The 13,383-nt window shown below is 39.7% G+C and overlaps 1 protein-coding gene across 1 annotated transcript; it reads left to right on the forward strand.

Moving 5' to 3' along the window:
- The first annotated feature begins 1,308 nt into the window (after window positions 1-1,308).
- On the forward strand, window positions 1,309-4,623 carry LOC102396104 (transmembrane emp24 domain-containing protein 7-like). Its single transcript, XM_045165509.1, is given in 2 exon segments — window positions 1,309-1,356; window positions 3,763-4,623. Coding segments are annotated over 2 exon segments (909 nt in total).
- The last annotated feature ends 8,760 nt before the right edge of the window (window positions 4,624-13,383 follow it).

Genomic DNA, 13,383 nt, shown 5'->3' on the forward strand with positions numbered 1-13,383 from the left:
AAGCAAGGTGACAATATACAGCCTTGACATACTCCTTTTCCTATTTGGAACCAGTCTGTTGTTCCATGTCCAGTTCTAACTGTTGCTTCCTGACCTGCATACAGATTTCTCAAGAGGCAGGTCAGGTGGTCTGGTATTCCCATCTCTTTCAGAATTTTCCAGAGTTTATTGTGATCCACACAGCCAAAGGCTTTGGCATAGTCAATAAAGCAGAAATAGATGTTTTTCTGGAACTCTCTTGCTTTTTCGATGATCCAGCAGATGTTGGCAATATGATCTCTGCTTCCTCTGCCTTACCCCATCTTAATTTCCTATATCTGTGATTCAGTTTCTGTTTTCAATTTACCCATTTCTTTTCTCCAGAAATATATCACTGCTGCAGATGCTGCTTTTGAGTCCAAAGTCTGGGGTTCCCTTGCAGTCCTGAAATTGCGGTTTTCTGCTCACTGTCTTTCAATGTTCCCAGGCACTTATATAGGGAAACCAACTCCCAGTTGTTCAAACATTAGATGAAAATTATTAAAGTTTGGTCACATTGGCCATTACAGGGAGTCTTGTGTTTCAAAGCAAAAAGAAATAGTCCAATCAGGGGGAAAATCCTTGCCCCTAATCTCAGGAAAAAAATACTTAAACAGAGTGTCCTAGGATTTCTAGTAAATCACACATTTATCCCACACTTTAAGGCAGTGGGGCCCTTGTCTTGAGAAAAGGCTGTCACCTAAATCTGTATCTTTTGTTCTCCTTTAAGTTCTATTTTGGACTTCCCAGGTGGCTCACTGGTAAAGAATCTGCCTACCAATGTAGAAGATGTGTTCGATCCCTGGGTTGGGAGATCCCCTGGAGGAGGAAATGATGACCCACGGCAGTATTCTTGCCTAGAGAATCCCATGGACAAAGGAGTCTGGTGGGCTACAGTCCATGGGGTTGCAAAAGAGTCGGACACAACTTAGTGACTAAAGAACAACAGCAACAAATTCTATTAATATTCCAGTAAAAGTTTCCTAGCAGTTTGGGAACACTCACACCTCGTTCCTGCTGGGCAACTTAAATGCAAATGTAACAAAGAAAGAAATTATTTGTCTCAAGTTGAATAAATGTGTATCTAACTTGATAGCATCTTCAAATAATTTTGAAAAAATTCAAGAGGACAGAGCTTAGATCACTTTTCCTCTAAACTTGACTCCACAGGCTTCATTGGTTCAAAATATTTATGTGCTGATGCCACTAACAACATCTGGGAACCACCACTGTGCAGAAAAAACTATGACTGCCACCACTGTTATATATCTGAAGTCCTCTTACGTGCCGATGGTTCTGAAAGCCAAAGTAATTTCAAGTTCTTTGGACCAGGTTAAGGTAAGCACAAGTCAGACCAGCTCCAAAACTCACAGAGGAAAACTCATTTTGGAATCATCATCTTCTGCCTTTCAATACTTCCCAGTTTAATCAACCAGTTCAAGGCATCATAGGTTAAATGAGAACCAGTTAATCCCAGTCTCTTTATTTGAATAAATGATCCAAACATAAGAAGAAAACATCACATGTATATGATTCAGTAAGAGGAAGACAAAACCATTAGAGGAAATCCAGACCGTTTGCTAGTGCCAACCCCGAATCAACAGTAGATGGCGCCAGAGGACCTTAGTAGGAGCCAATCGCTTTGCTACCATCTCCAAGATTACCTTTTATTTCCCACACCATTTACCCAGGATTTCTAGGGAAGGAGTCATGGTTCAGACCAGATTCTGGAGTCAGACTGCCTGGCTTCACAATACCGCATTTGCTAGCTGGGTGATCTTGGACGAGTCTTGAACTTGATTTTTCTCTTTGTAGAATAGGGATGTTAAAAGCTCTATCTTGCAGGATTGCTGTGAAGATAATGTGAATTCTTACATATAATCACAGGCAATGGCTTCTTGTACACAATAATCTTTCAAAGTGTTATTTGTTAGTGGACACACAATATAAAAAGAAGTTCTGTGGTGAGAGCAAAAGCATAATATTTAGGAGGGTGAGAAAAAGGGTAAATTTTGTGGAGGATTGAAATTAAGTTGCTATCAGAATAAAATTGACTGTCAGTTCTGTCTGTAAAGTGTCTTTTGTAAGCTTCTTGAAAACCAAAAAGTAAAAACCTACAGTAGACATGCAAAAGGTAGAGAGAAGGACATCAAAGCACACCATCATCAATTCACAAAATTATCAATTCACAAAGGAAGATCACAAGTAAGGAAGAAGCAAGGAACTAAAATGTGGGGGCAAGAAACCAATAGGATGACATTAGTAATTCCTTACCTATCAGTAATTATTTTAAATGTAAATGGATTCAATTCTCCAATCAAAATAGAGTGGCTGAATGAATAAAACAACAAAGCCCAGCTATATGTTGCTACAAGAGAGTCACTTCACTTTTAAGGATACATATAGGCTCATTAAATAGATGGAAAATGATATTCCACGAAAATAGAAACCAAAAGAGAGCCGAGGTCCTATACTTACATCAGACAAAATAGACCTTAATTCAAAAGCTGTAAAAAGAGACAAAGATGGCTATTATATTAGAATAAAGGGTTCAATTTATCAAGGATAATCAATCATCATTATATGTATACATCCAACATCAGAACACCTAAATATAAAAGCAAGTACTAACATCTCTAAAAGGAGAAATAGATTAAACTACAGTCAGGAGGCTAAGAATAGTCAATGGGGAAAGGATAGTCTTTTCAACAGAAGGTATTGGGAAAATGGATAACCATGTGCAGAATAAAATTGGATCCCTATCTTACTCAACACATGCACATCGACTTGAAATGTATTAATATTAAAGACTGAAATGTAAGATCTGAATCTATAAAATCCTAAAAGAAAACATAGAGGAAAATCCCATGACATTGGTTTTAGCAATGATTTTCTGGAAATGACACCAAAAGCAAAAATCAAGTGGGACTACTTCCAGCTAAAAAGCTTCTGCTTTTAAATGAAAATGAAAAGGCAGCCTGTGGAAAGGAGGAATATATTTTCAGACCATATATCTGACAACAGGTTATTATCCAAAATACATGAGGAGCTAATATGATTGCATGGCAAAATAGTAAATAACCCGATTAAAAGATCTGAATAGACATTTTTTCCCCCCAGAAAATATACAAATAGACATACAAATAGCCAAGAGATACACAAAAGGATGCTCAACATCACTAATCATCAGGGAAATATACATTAAATCACAGTAAGATATCATCTCACATTGTCAGAATACCTGTCATCAAAAAATTAGGAGGTAAGTGTTGGTGAGAATTTGGAGACAGGGGACCCCTTAAGCACTTTTGGTGAAAAAGTAAACTGTTGCAGCCACTATGGAAAATGGTTTGCAGGTTCCTCAAAAAATAAAAGCAGAATTACCATGTGATTTAGCAATCTCACTTCTGGATATATATTCAAAGGAAATGAAATTATTATTTTGCAGAGGTATTTGCAACTCCATGTTCATTGCAGCATAGTTCATAATAGGCAAGACAGGGAAACAACTTGCGTGTACATCACTGGAAGAATTTTAAGGACAATATATACATGTACATATATACATGTGTGTGTACATACACACAGAGTGGAATACTATGCAGCCATAGAAAAGGAAATCTTGCCATTTGGGACAACGTGGTGGGACCTTGAGGGCATTATGCTAATGTAATAAGTCAGATCAAGAAATAAAAAAAGCTTTTTTTTCACTTGTTCTCTGCTGGCTATACTTCTGCTCCCCAGGTTGTTCTAGCATCTGGGCCCTGGTCGCTCAGTACCTTCCACCACACCCAGCAACTCGCTCTGCATCTTGAATCTCTCAGAGGCTCGGAGCATCTCGGCGGCGCGTCTTCGTGGTGCCACCCCAGCCGAGGCCTGCAGCGCGCAGTGAGTCAGTGCAGACCCACCCCGCGTCCCTGCAGCTCCGTTGGGGCCACCGTCTCGGGATGCCCCGTGCAGTGCTGGGTGGCCGCCCTGGGCCGTTGGTACTGTAGGCTGCTCCTGCTGCTGCTGTTCCTGGTGCCAGACTCCGGCACCACCTGCGAGAGCACCTTCGAGCTGCCTGACAATGCCAAGCAGTGTTTCCACGAGGACATCACGCAGGGCACCAAGTGCACCCTCCAGTTCCAGGTAGTTACTGGTGGTCACTGTGGTCGACTAGAAGATCCTGATGGTAATGTGTTGTACAAGGAGATGAAGAAACAGTATGATAATTATACCTTCACAGCCTCCAAAAACGGGACATACAAATTTTGCTTCAGCAAAGAATTTTTTACTTTCACACATAAAAATGTATATTTTGATTTTCAAGTTGGAGAAGATCCACCTTTGTTCCCTGGTGAGAACCGAGTCAGGACTCTTACCCAGAAACAATCTGTCTGTGTTTCAATTCACGAAGCTCTGAAATCTGTCATTGACTATCAGACTCACGTCTGATTGAGAGAAGCTCAAGGCCGAAGCAGCGCTGAGGATCTAAATACAAGAGTGGCCTACTGGTTAGTAAGAGAAGCCCTCATCCTTCTGGTGGTTAGCATAGGGCAGGTATTTCTTTTGAAAAGCTTTTTCTCAGATAAAAGAACCAGGACAACTTGTGTTGAATCTTAACTACATTTTGAGAATTGATGCACCATTGCCACTGTAATATTGCTGTCCTCTAATTAACTTTAGGTACAGAAGAACTTAATATTGGCAACATTTTTAGAATCTTACTCATACACCTGTGGGGGTGGGGGGAGGGATGTACAATGCATATCCACAAGCTGTGGAAAGGACACCTTTTTTTTATTTGTAAAGGTAGAAAAACTTCGGGGCTTATTTTGGGCTATTCAAAAATACTCAACACAATGATCTACACTTTTCTGGATTGTTACTAAATACTCTTTGCACACTAAACTTTAGTCATTTTGATACCTTTTAACTATTTAAAAGTACTTTTCTTGTAAGTTGTGGATATTTTAAAAGCTTTTAGTTTAATGTCAACGTGTTGTGGAGGAAGAAAGTTACCTTTTAGTTGTTTATAGTAAATAAAGTTTTGCTTTTAAGAAAACCAAATGTGATTAACTGTAGCCCAAGCCCTATTCTGCACTGTTTAATTTTTTGAGGAAACAAATCTACCATAGAAATGTTAGTTAATATTGATAAAATTTTAAATTGACACATCACGGTTTAATTTTTTTCTCAGTAGCTTGGAAAATGTCATTTTTGTTCTTTGGGTTTATTCTATGATCTATATAACCAGTTATGTTATTTTTTTTTTTCATAAATATATTCTGACCTTACAGGAGCAAGCATGTTTCAGTAACATAATAGAGTTTACACAAACCTTAAAAATCAGATTATTGTTAACAGGTAGAATAATTACAGAATAATTTAAGACACTACAATGGGGAGCAAATGATGTGAGAAAACTCTTAGTGAGTTATTAGCACATGTTACATTTTCAGTGCTTTTACAAAGAAAAAAGGTGATCTGTTTCATTGTAAACACTTGAATTGACTAGTTCTTGCTCTAATGTGGCTTTAAGGTCTGGAGTCATTCCCAGCTTAAATTGACGGTTGTTAATATGAAAGTTATGAAAGTAGTGGAGAAGGCAATGGCACCCCACTTCAGTACTCTTGCCTGGAAAATCCCATGGACGGAGGAGCCTGGTAGGCTGCAGTCCATGGGGTCGCGAAGAGTTGGATACAACTGAGCGACTTCACTTTCACTTTTCACTTTCATGCATTGGAGGAGGAAATGGCAACCCACTCCAGTGTGCTTGCCTGGAGAATCCCAGGGACGGCGGGGCCTGGTGGGCTGCCGTCTATGGGGTCACACAGAGTGGGACACGACTGAAGTGACTTAGTAGTAGTAGTAATATGAAAGTAAAAGTGTAAAAGTGCCATATATTTTATTCTAGTGGGAGTGACACACTGAGAAGTTAGTTTCTGTGGTTTTTTCTTTTTCTTTTTGTTGTTATTGTTTTTTGTCTTGCACATGTAATTCATACAATTTCTGATTTAGCAGCCGTATGGCAGAAAGTGAAGAAGAACTAAAGAGCCTCTTGATGAAAGTGAAAGAGAAGAGTTAAAAATGTTGGCTTAAAGCTCAACATTAGAAAACTAAAATCATGGCATCCGGTCCCATCACTTCATGGCAAATAGATGGGGAAACAGTGGAAACAGTGTCAGACTTTATTTTTCTGGGCTCCAAAATCACTGCAGATGGTGATTGCAGCCATGAAATTAAAAGACGCTTGCTCCTTGGAAGGAAAGTTATGACCAACCTAGACAGCATATTCAAAAGCGGAGACATTTTAGTGAATACATAAATTTCCAAATGACTGTGTCCTAAATTTAATTAGCCATTAAAATGATAATAAGAAATTACATAGAAATGTTATCATTAAAATAATAGTATAAAGACTAAAAAAAAAAAAAAAAAGCGGAGACATTACTTTGCCAACAAAGGTCCGTCTAGTCAAGGCTATGGTTTTTCCAGTGGTCGTGTATGGATATGAGAGTTGGACTATAAAGAAAGCTGAGTGCCGAAGAATTGATGCTTTTGAACTGTGGTGTTGGAGAAGACTCCTGAGAAGACTCCTTGGACGCAAGGAGATCCAACCAGTCCATCCTAAAGGAGATCAGTCCTGGGTGTTCATTGGAGGGACTGATGTTGAAGCTGAAACTCCAATACTTCGGCCACCTGATGCGGAGAGCTGACTCATTTGCAAAGACCCTGATTCTGGGAAAGATTGAGGGCAGGAGAAGAAGGGGATGACAGAGGATGAGATGGTTGGATGGCATCACTGACACGATGGACATGGGTTTGGGTGGACTCCAGGAGTTCGTGATGGACAAGGAGGCCCTGGCGTGCTGTGGTTCATGTGGTCACAAAGAGTCAGACAAGACTGAGTGACTGAACTGAAGATGATTTAAAAATTTAGAATGTTGTGTGTGTTTTTCTTATTTGATAATCTTCATTGGGTTCATTGGGTTGTACTGCATTTAATGAGTATTAAATGGTGCATTTTCTGTACACCATAGGGTTTAGTCTGTGTTTGTATTTTATAACTTGTATAGATTGAGCTGACTGAAATAAGATTTTGCTCCAAGTATTCTAGGATAGAATACAAGATGATGAAAAATTGTGTTTAAAGCTCTTATGCTGTTAAAAAAAAATTACGACTGCTTTTTCCATGTTTCTCTTCCCCACCTAAAAGTGATGAGTGCTGGCAATATGAATGGCATATTGTTAGGACTTTGATATGTGGTACCACAGAACACTGATTGGACAGCAATTTTAGTCACTTATCACCATGGACTAGAAGTTAGCTCTTAATTCTTAGTTGTCTTAAAATGCACATACACTTCTGCATGTAAGAGCAAGATGAATTCAGGTTGTCCTGCTTGCTAATTTAAAATGCTATGGTGTAGCAAAGGATGAACATATTTTCAACCCTTTAATTCTAAAATGTTTGAAGACCAAATAGCTACTCCTTCAACAATATTTATCAATGGATTAAGAACTGAAGTTTAAGATTTTGCAGATTTCTCTGTTGGGGTTCTTATATTGGAGTTGTCCTACAGCTTTTTAAGTGTCCCTCTATATTTAGATCTGAAAATTTTAAACGGTAATGTTAAAATGATAAACCTGAGAGTATATTAAATGTCCTTTTCTGGTTGCCTACCTACTCTATTGTGTTCAGATAGTTACACCATAATTAAGCAGAGGTGGGTATCATCAAAGTGCTGAGTTTGGCATAGATAATGCATTTATTTAATCTTTGCCTATCAAAACTTCATGATATTTAAAGACTATTACCACAAATAACCTGTGATGAAACTATTGAGGTATATTAAAAAGTTTTAAATCACCACTGTTACTTGTTGTAGAAAATAATACTGACTTAATCTAGTCTGTAACTTGTTAAAGTTTGATGGCTTGTCTATACTTAATAGGTATGTATATAAAAATTAGAAAATATGTATCTACCTGCATATGATTACTATGTAAACTTTTCCTTCTCCTATATAATTTGTAGCTCATCTTTTTTCTTTAGTCCTTTCATAACTTGTTGCAACAGTTTGAATTTCTCAAATGTTTATATTTGGACACGTGGCTGAGAATACTTATTTAAACATCATTAGCTGTATATATTTTTAAAGTAGAATAAATAATGGGAAGTATCAAGTATAAACTTGATATGCAAGTTTATACTAAAATTCCACCTGTGTGAAGATACATTTAAAGGTATTCAGATCAGATCAGTTGCTCAGTCGTGTCCGACTCTTTGCAACCCCTTGAATCGCAGCATTCCAGGCCTCCCTGTCCATCACCAACTCCCGGAGTTCACTGAGACTCACGTCCTTTGCTAATAATCTAAACATTCTTTTTATTAAAGGAGCAGATGGTCTGGGGTTCACAGTTTTTTTCCCGGTTTGATGATAATCAACTTTGAAAACACAGTGGACTGAAAAGCAATTTTATTCTTTTAAGGGTTTTCTTTAAATCTCTGTACTATCCATTTTTGCTTCAGTTTGTAAATGTGTAACATTTTTTTGTTAAATAGGACAAAGCAGACCCTATGACTATTGTTTTCAAAAATTAAACATATATATATATATATATAAAGAAATAAAAATGCAGTACGATTGTTTTGCAGAAAGTTTTCACTTTTGTCTCAGGTTCAAAGGATTTTTTAGCAAAATAAGCCACTCACTCTATACAAATAAATAATATTTCTTAGATAATTATCTAGCTTTCTTTCAACATACTAACATTAAAAGCAAAGAGAAATAGAAGAGGACACATCACTAAATTGGGTATTGACCAACATCCAGGCTTAAACAGCGCTGGGAAGTCCTGTGACACAGCACATCTGGAATCCTCACTGGGAAAAGGTCCTAGGCAGCCCATCTGTCCATTCCATGGGTGAGGCTTCGGATTGCTGTCTATGGGCTCACACTTACAATCTCCAGGCTGCAAATGGTATCATCAGCCTGTGAGCAAAACTGCAGCTCTGCTATTATGTTAATTATTATTATTTTTTTACAATGCTGTTTGCTTTGGTTTGCAAATCTTGGAATGTAGTTAAGTCCCCAGTTGGCTAGATCCTCTCCAGGGGCTCAACAAACTCCGAGATCCGCCCTCTGTCTATGGTGCCTCTCAGCCAGCACTGACAGCAGGCATGGCTGACACAGGAGTAGTCAGGGCAGGATCAAGCAGGTTAGAAGCAAGGTCTGAGGCCTGCTGTGCTTTGCTTCTGAAGCCTAAACAAGACTATCTATTTAATTTCTCTCACTTATATGTGGGATCTAAAAAGATCTAAAAAGCCAAACTCATAGAAACAGAGACTGGATATTAGATGACAGGAACTGGGGTTGGGGGAAATGTGGAGATGTTGACAAATGGGTACCAACTTCCAGTTATAAGATGAATAAGTTCTGGGAATCTAATGGACTGCATGGTGACTATAGGTAACAATATGTTATTATATACTTGAAAGCTGCTGAGAGAGTAGATCTTAAAAGTTACCACTGTAAAATTAAAAAATGGTAAGTATTGTATTGTATGTATGTGAAAATCACTCGGTCGTGTCCAACTCTCTGTGACCCCATGGACTGTAGCCTGCCAGGCTCCTCTGCCCATGGGATTCTCTAGGCAAGAATAGTGCATGGGTTGCCATTGCCTCCTCCAGGGGATCTTCCTGACCCAGGCATCGAACCTGGGCTCCCACATTGCAGGCAGATTCTTTACTGTCTGAGCCACCAGGGGCATTTTGCAATATTTACATGTATCAAATTATAATGCTGTATATCTTAAACTTACAAATATGTCAATTATATATCTAAAGAACTGGGAAAAAAAGAGTTCCTATTTTGTTTTAGGATGGGGAAATGTTATATTGCAAGGAGCAGAAGCTTTTGGGTATTGAGAGCCTGGGTATGGAGGTTTTACTGGGCTAGTCTTAAGCGGGCTAAGAGGGCTTAAGAGGGCTGCGGACCCCATGGATTCGGATGGTGACTGTTAACATATAGTTAATGATATTAGCTCAGCAATATGTGAACCGTGAACTTCCAGATGTTCAAGCTGGTTTTAGAAAAGGCAGAGAAACCAGAGATCAAATTGCCAACATCTGTTGGATCATCAAAAAGCAAGAGAGTTCCAGAAAAACATCTATTTCTGCTTTATTGACTATGCCAAAGCCTTTGACTGTGTGGATCACAATAAACTGTGGAAAATTCTGAGAGAGATGGGAATACCAGACCACCTGACCTGCCTCTTAAGAAATCTATATGCAGGTCAGGAAGCAACAGTTAGAACTGGACATGGAACAACAGACTGGTTCCAAATAGTAAAAGGAGTACTTCAAGGCTGTATATTGTCACCCTGCTTACTTAACTTATATGCAGAGTACATCATGAGAAACGTTGGGCTGGAAGAAGCACAAGCTGGAATCAAGATTGCTGGGAGAAATATAAATAACCTCAGATATGCAGATGATACCACCCTTATAGCAGAAAGTGAAGAGGAACTAAAAAGCCTCTTGATGAAAGTGAAAGAGGAGAGTGAAAAAGTTGGCTTAAAGCTCAACATTCAGAAAACTAAGATCATAACATCTGGTCTCATCACTTCATGGGAAATAGATGGGGAAACAGTGGAAACAGTGTCAGACTTTATTTTTCTGGGCTCCAAAATCACTGCAGATGGTGACTGCAGCCATGAAATTAAAAGACGCTTGCTCCTTGAAAGGAAAGTTATGACCAACCTAGATAGCATATTCAAAAGCAGAGACATTACTTTGCCAACAAAGGTCTATCTAGTCAAGGCTATGGTTTTTCCAGTAGTCATGTATGGATGTGAGAGTTGAACTGTGAAGAAGGCTGAGCGCCGAAGAATTGATGCTTTTGAACTGTGGTGTTGGAGAAGACTCTTGAGAGTCCCTTGGACTGCAAGGAAACCCAACCAGTCCATTCTAAAGGAGATCAGTCCTGGGTGTTCTTTGGAAGGACTGATGCTAAAGCTGAAACTCCAATACTTTGGCCACTTCGTGTGAAGAGTTGACTCATTGGAAAAGACTCTGATGCTGGGAGGGATTGGGGGCAGGAGGAGAAGGGGATGACAGAGGATGAGATGGTTGGATGGCATCACTGACTCGATGGACAAGTTTGAGTGAACTCTGGGAGTTGGTGATGGATGGGGAGGCCTGGCATGCTGCAATTCGTGGGGTCACAAAGAGTCAGACACGACTGAGCAACTGAACTGAACTGAATGATATTGTGTTGTGTATTGGAAGCTGCTAAGAGAGTAGATCTCAGAAGTTCTCATCACAAGAAAAAAACTGTAACTATAATGTGATGGATGTTAACCACACTGGTGCTAAACATGTTGTAACATATGCATTCAGTAATCCCCACTTACCTGCAGTTTCCCTTTCTGGTGGTTCAGTTACCATCAGAAAATAGCAAATGGAAAATCCCATAAATAAATAAATTAATAAGTTGCAAACTGTTCACTGTCTTGAGTAGGGTGATGAGATCTTGCACCTTCTTCCTACCTCCAACCTGGTGTATGAATCAACCCTTTGTTCAGTGTATGCAGTTGTAGGTGCTACTCACCATTCATCGATTAACAACCATCCTCAGTTACCAAATTGACTGTCTGGACATTGCCTTGCTTGTGTTTAAGTAACCCTTATGTTAGTTAAGGGCTTCCATGATAGCTCAGTTGGTAAAGAATCCACCTGCACTGCAGGAGATTCTGGTTTGATTCCTGGGTTGGGAAGATCCACTGGAGAAGGGATAAGTCACCCACTCCAGTGTTCTTGGGCTTCCCTTGTGGCTCAGCTGGAAAAGAATATGCCTCCAATGAGGGAGATCTGCATTTGATACCTGGGTTGGGAAGATCCCCTGGAAAAGGGAAAGGCTACCTGCCGGGAGCCAGCGTGAGGAACTCTGCCCATGGCAAAGGTCATGAGGAAGGAGGCTTGGCATATGCAAAGGCAGGATTGAGCCTCAGGAGTCTCCCTGGAAATTCTCGAGCATCTACCCCAAAACCAGAGTCTGCCTACTTTACTGCTTTGTGCTCTCACCTACACCTCTGACTTTACGAGGGGCTGTCCCCCACCACCTCTTTCGGAGAAGGAGTTAACTTAGAGCTCCAGTTAATAATAATTCTTGGGCATGACAAGAGTGTTTCAACCTACAAACTCCTCTGAAGGTTCTCTAGCCTGCCTGACAGGCTTGTCCGGCCACATGTGATTGTTCACAGCCTCCCAACTGTGAGAGGCACAAAATGCTCTAAACTTTCTAAAAACAGATTCTTTTGAGAAGTTAGAAAATTATTAGTATAGTATTAGTGGGCTAGTTAGGAATTATACCAGTGGAGGGTTTCATTGTTGAGCCAATATTTGCTGATACATCTCCATATCCCTTGCCCCTTATACACATTAATGAATATAACTAACATATAAGAGAAATAAGTATTAACCTTTGATATTAATCATGTTAGACCTTAGGCTAAGCAAATTCTTTCCTTAATTAAAACCCACTACACCCTCACCCTATAGGAATGTAACTTTATCTGGTGCCTTCAGAAGGTGGCGTCTGTTTTAAGAATAATCACCCCTGGAGAAATAAATGTTCTGGTTGACTGACCACTGTCACAAGGAGAGGGTCATAAATTGTTAGCAGGCCCCTTGGCCAGAAGATGATGTAACACCCTTAAGACCTTTGTATACATTTGTATGAAGCACCTGATTTTGATAAAAGTCAGGACAGGACTGCTGACCCCACGTGACTTTTGTATTACATCTCTGTGTATAAAAGTGGACCCTGGAAAATAAAGAATGGGATCAGTTCCTGGAAAGACTGGTCTCCCCATGTCAATCTTTCTCTCACCTTCTGGCTGAATTCCCATCTGGAGCATGGAGGCTCATCAAGCCTACTAATTATGCCTGGGCTTCTAAGATCTGACCAGGGAGGCCTTACTGTCTCCTCTCCATCGGGAGAATGGGAGGACACCTGCGGCCTACGTAGGTGATGCAAATTCCTTGTCTGGAATTTTATTGGCTTTCCATGTAAACCAAGTTATTCAGCCTCTTTTCTCTGCTGAATTTTCCTACTGAGCTATCCTTATTCTATTATTCTTTATACCTCTAATTAATATTTAATTAAAGCTATTGTATCCAGTTCGCCAACGCCTTCCCCACTTCGAATTCCCTGGATCCACAAGGGCTGGACCCCGGCAGCTACCCACTCCAGTATTCTGGCCTGGAGAATCTCATGGGCTGTGTAAGTCGATGGGGTCACAAAGAGTCACATATGACTGAGCCACTTTCATTTTATGTAACTTGTAATGGCCCCGCAGCACAAGAATAATGAT

This window comes from Bubalus bubalis, chromosome 4 (assembly GCF_019923935.1).
Source record: "Bubalus bubalis isolate 160015118507 breed Murrah chromosome 4, NDDB_SH_1, whole genome shotgun sequence".
Lineage (NCBI taxonomy): Eukaryota > Metazoa > Chordata > Mammalia > Artiodactyla > Bovidae > Bubalus > Bubalus bubalis.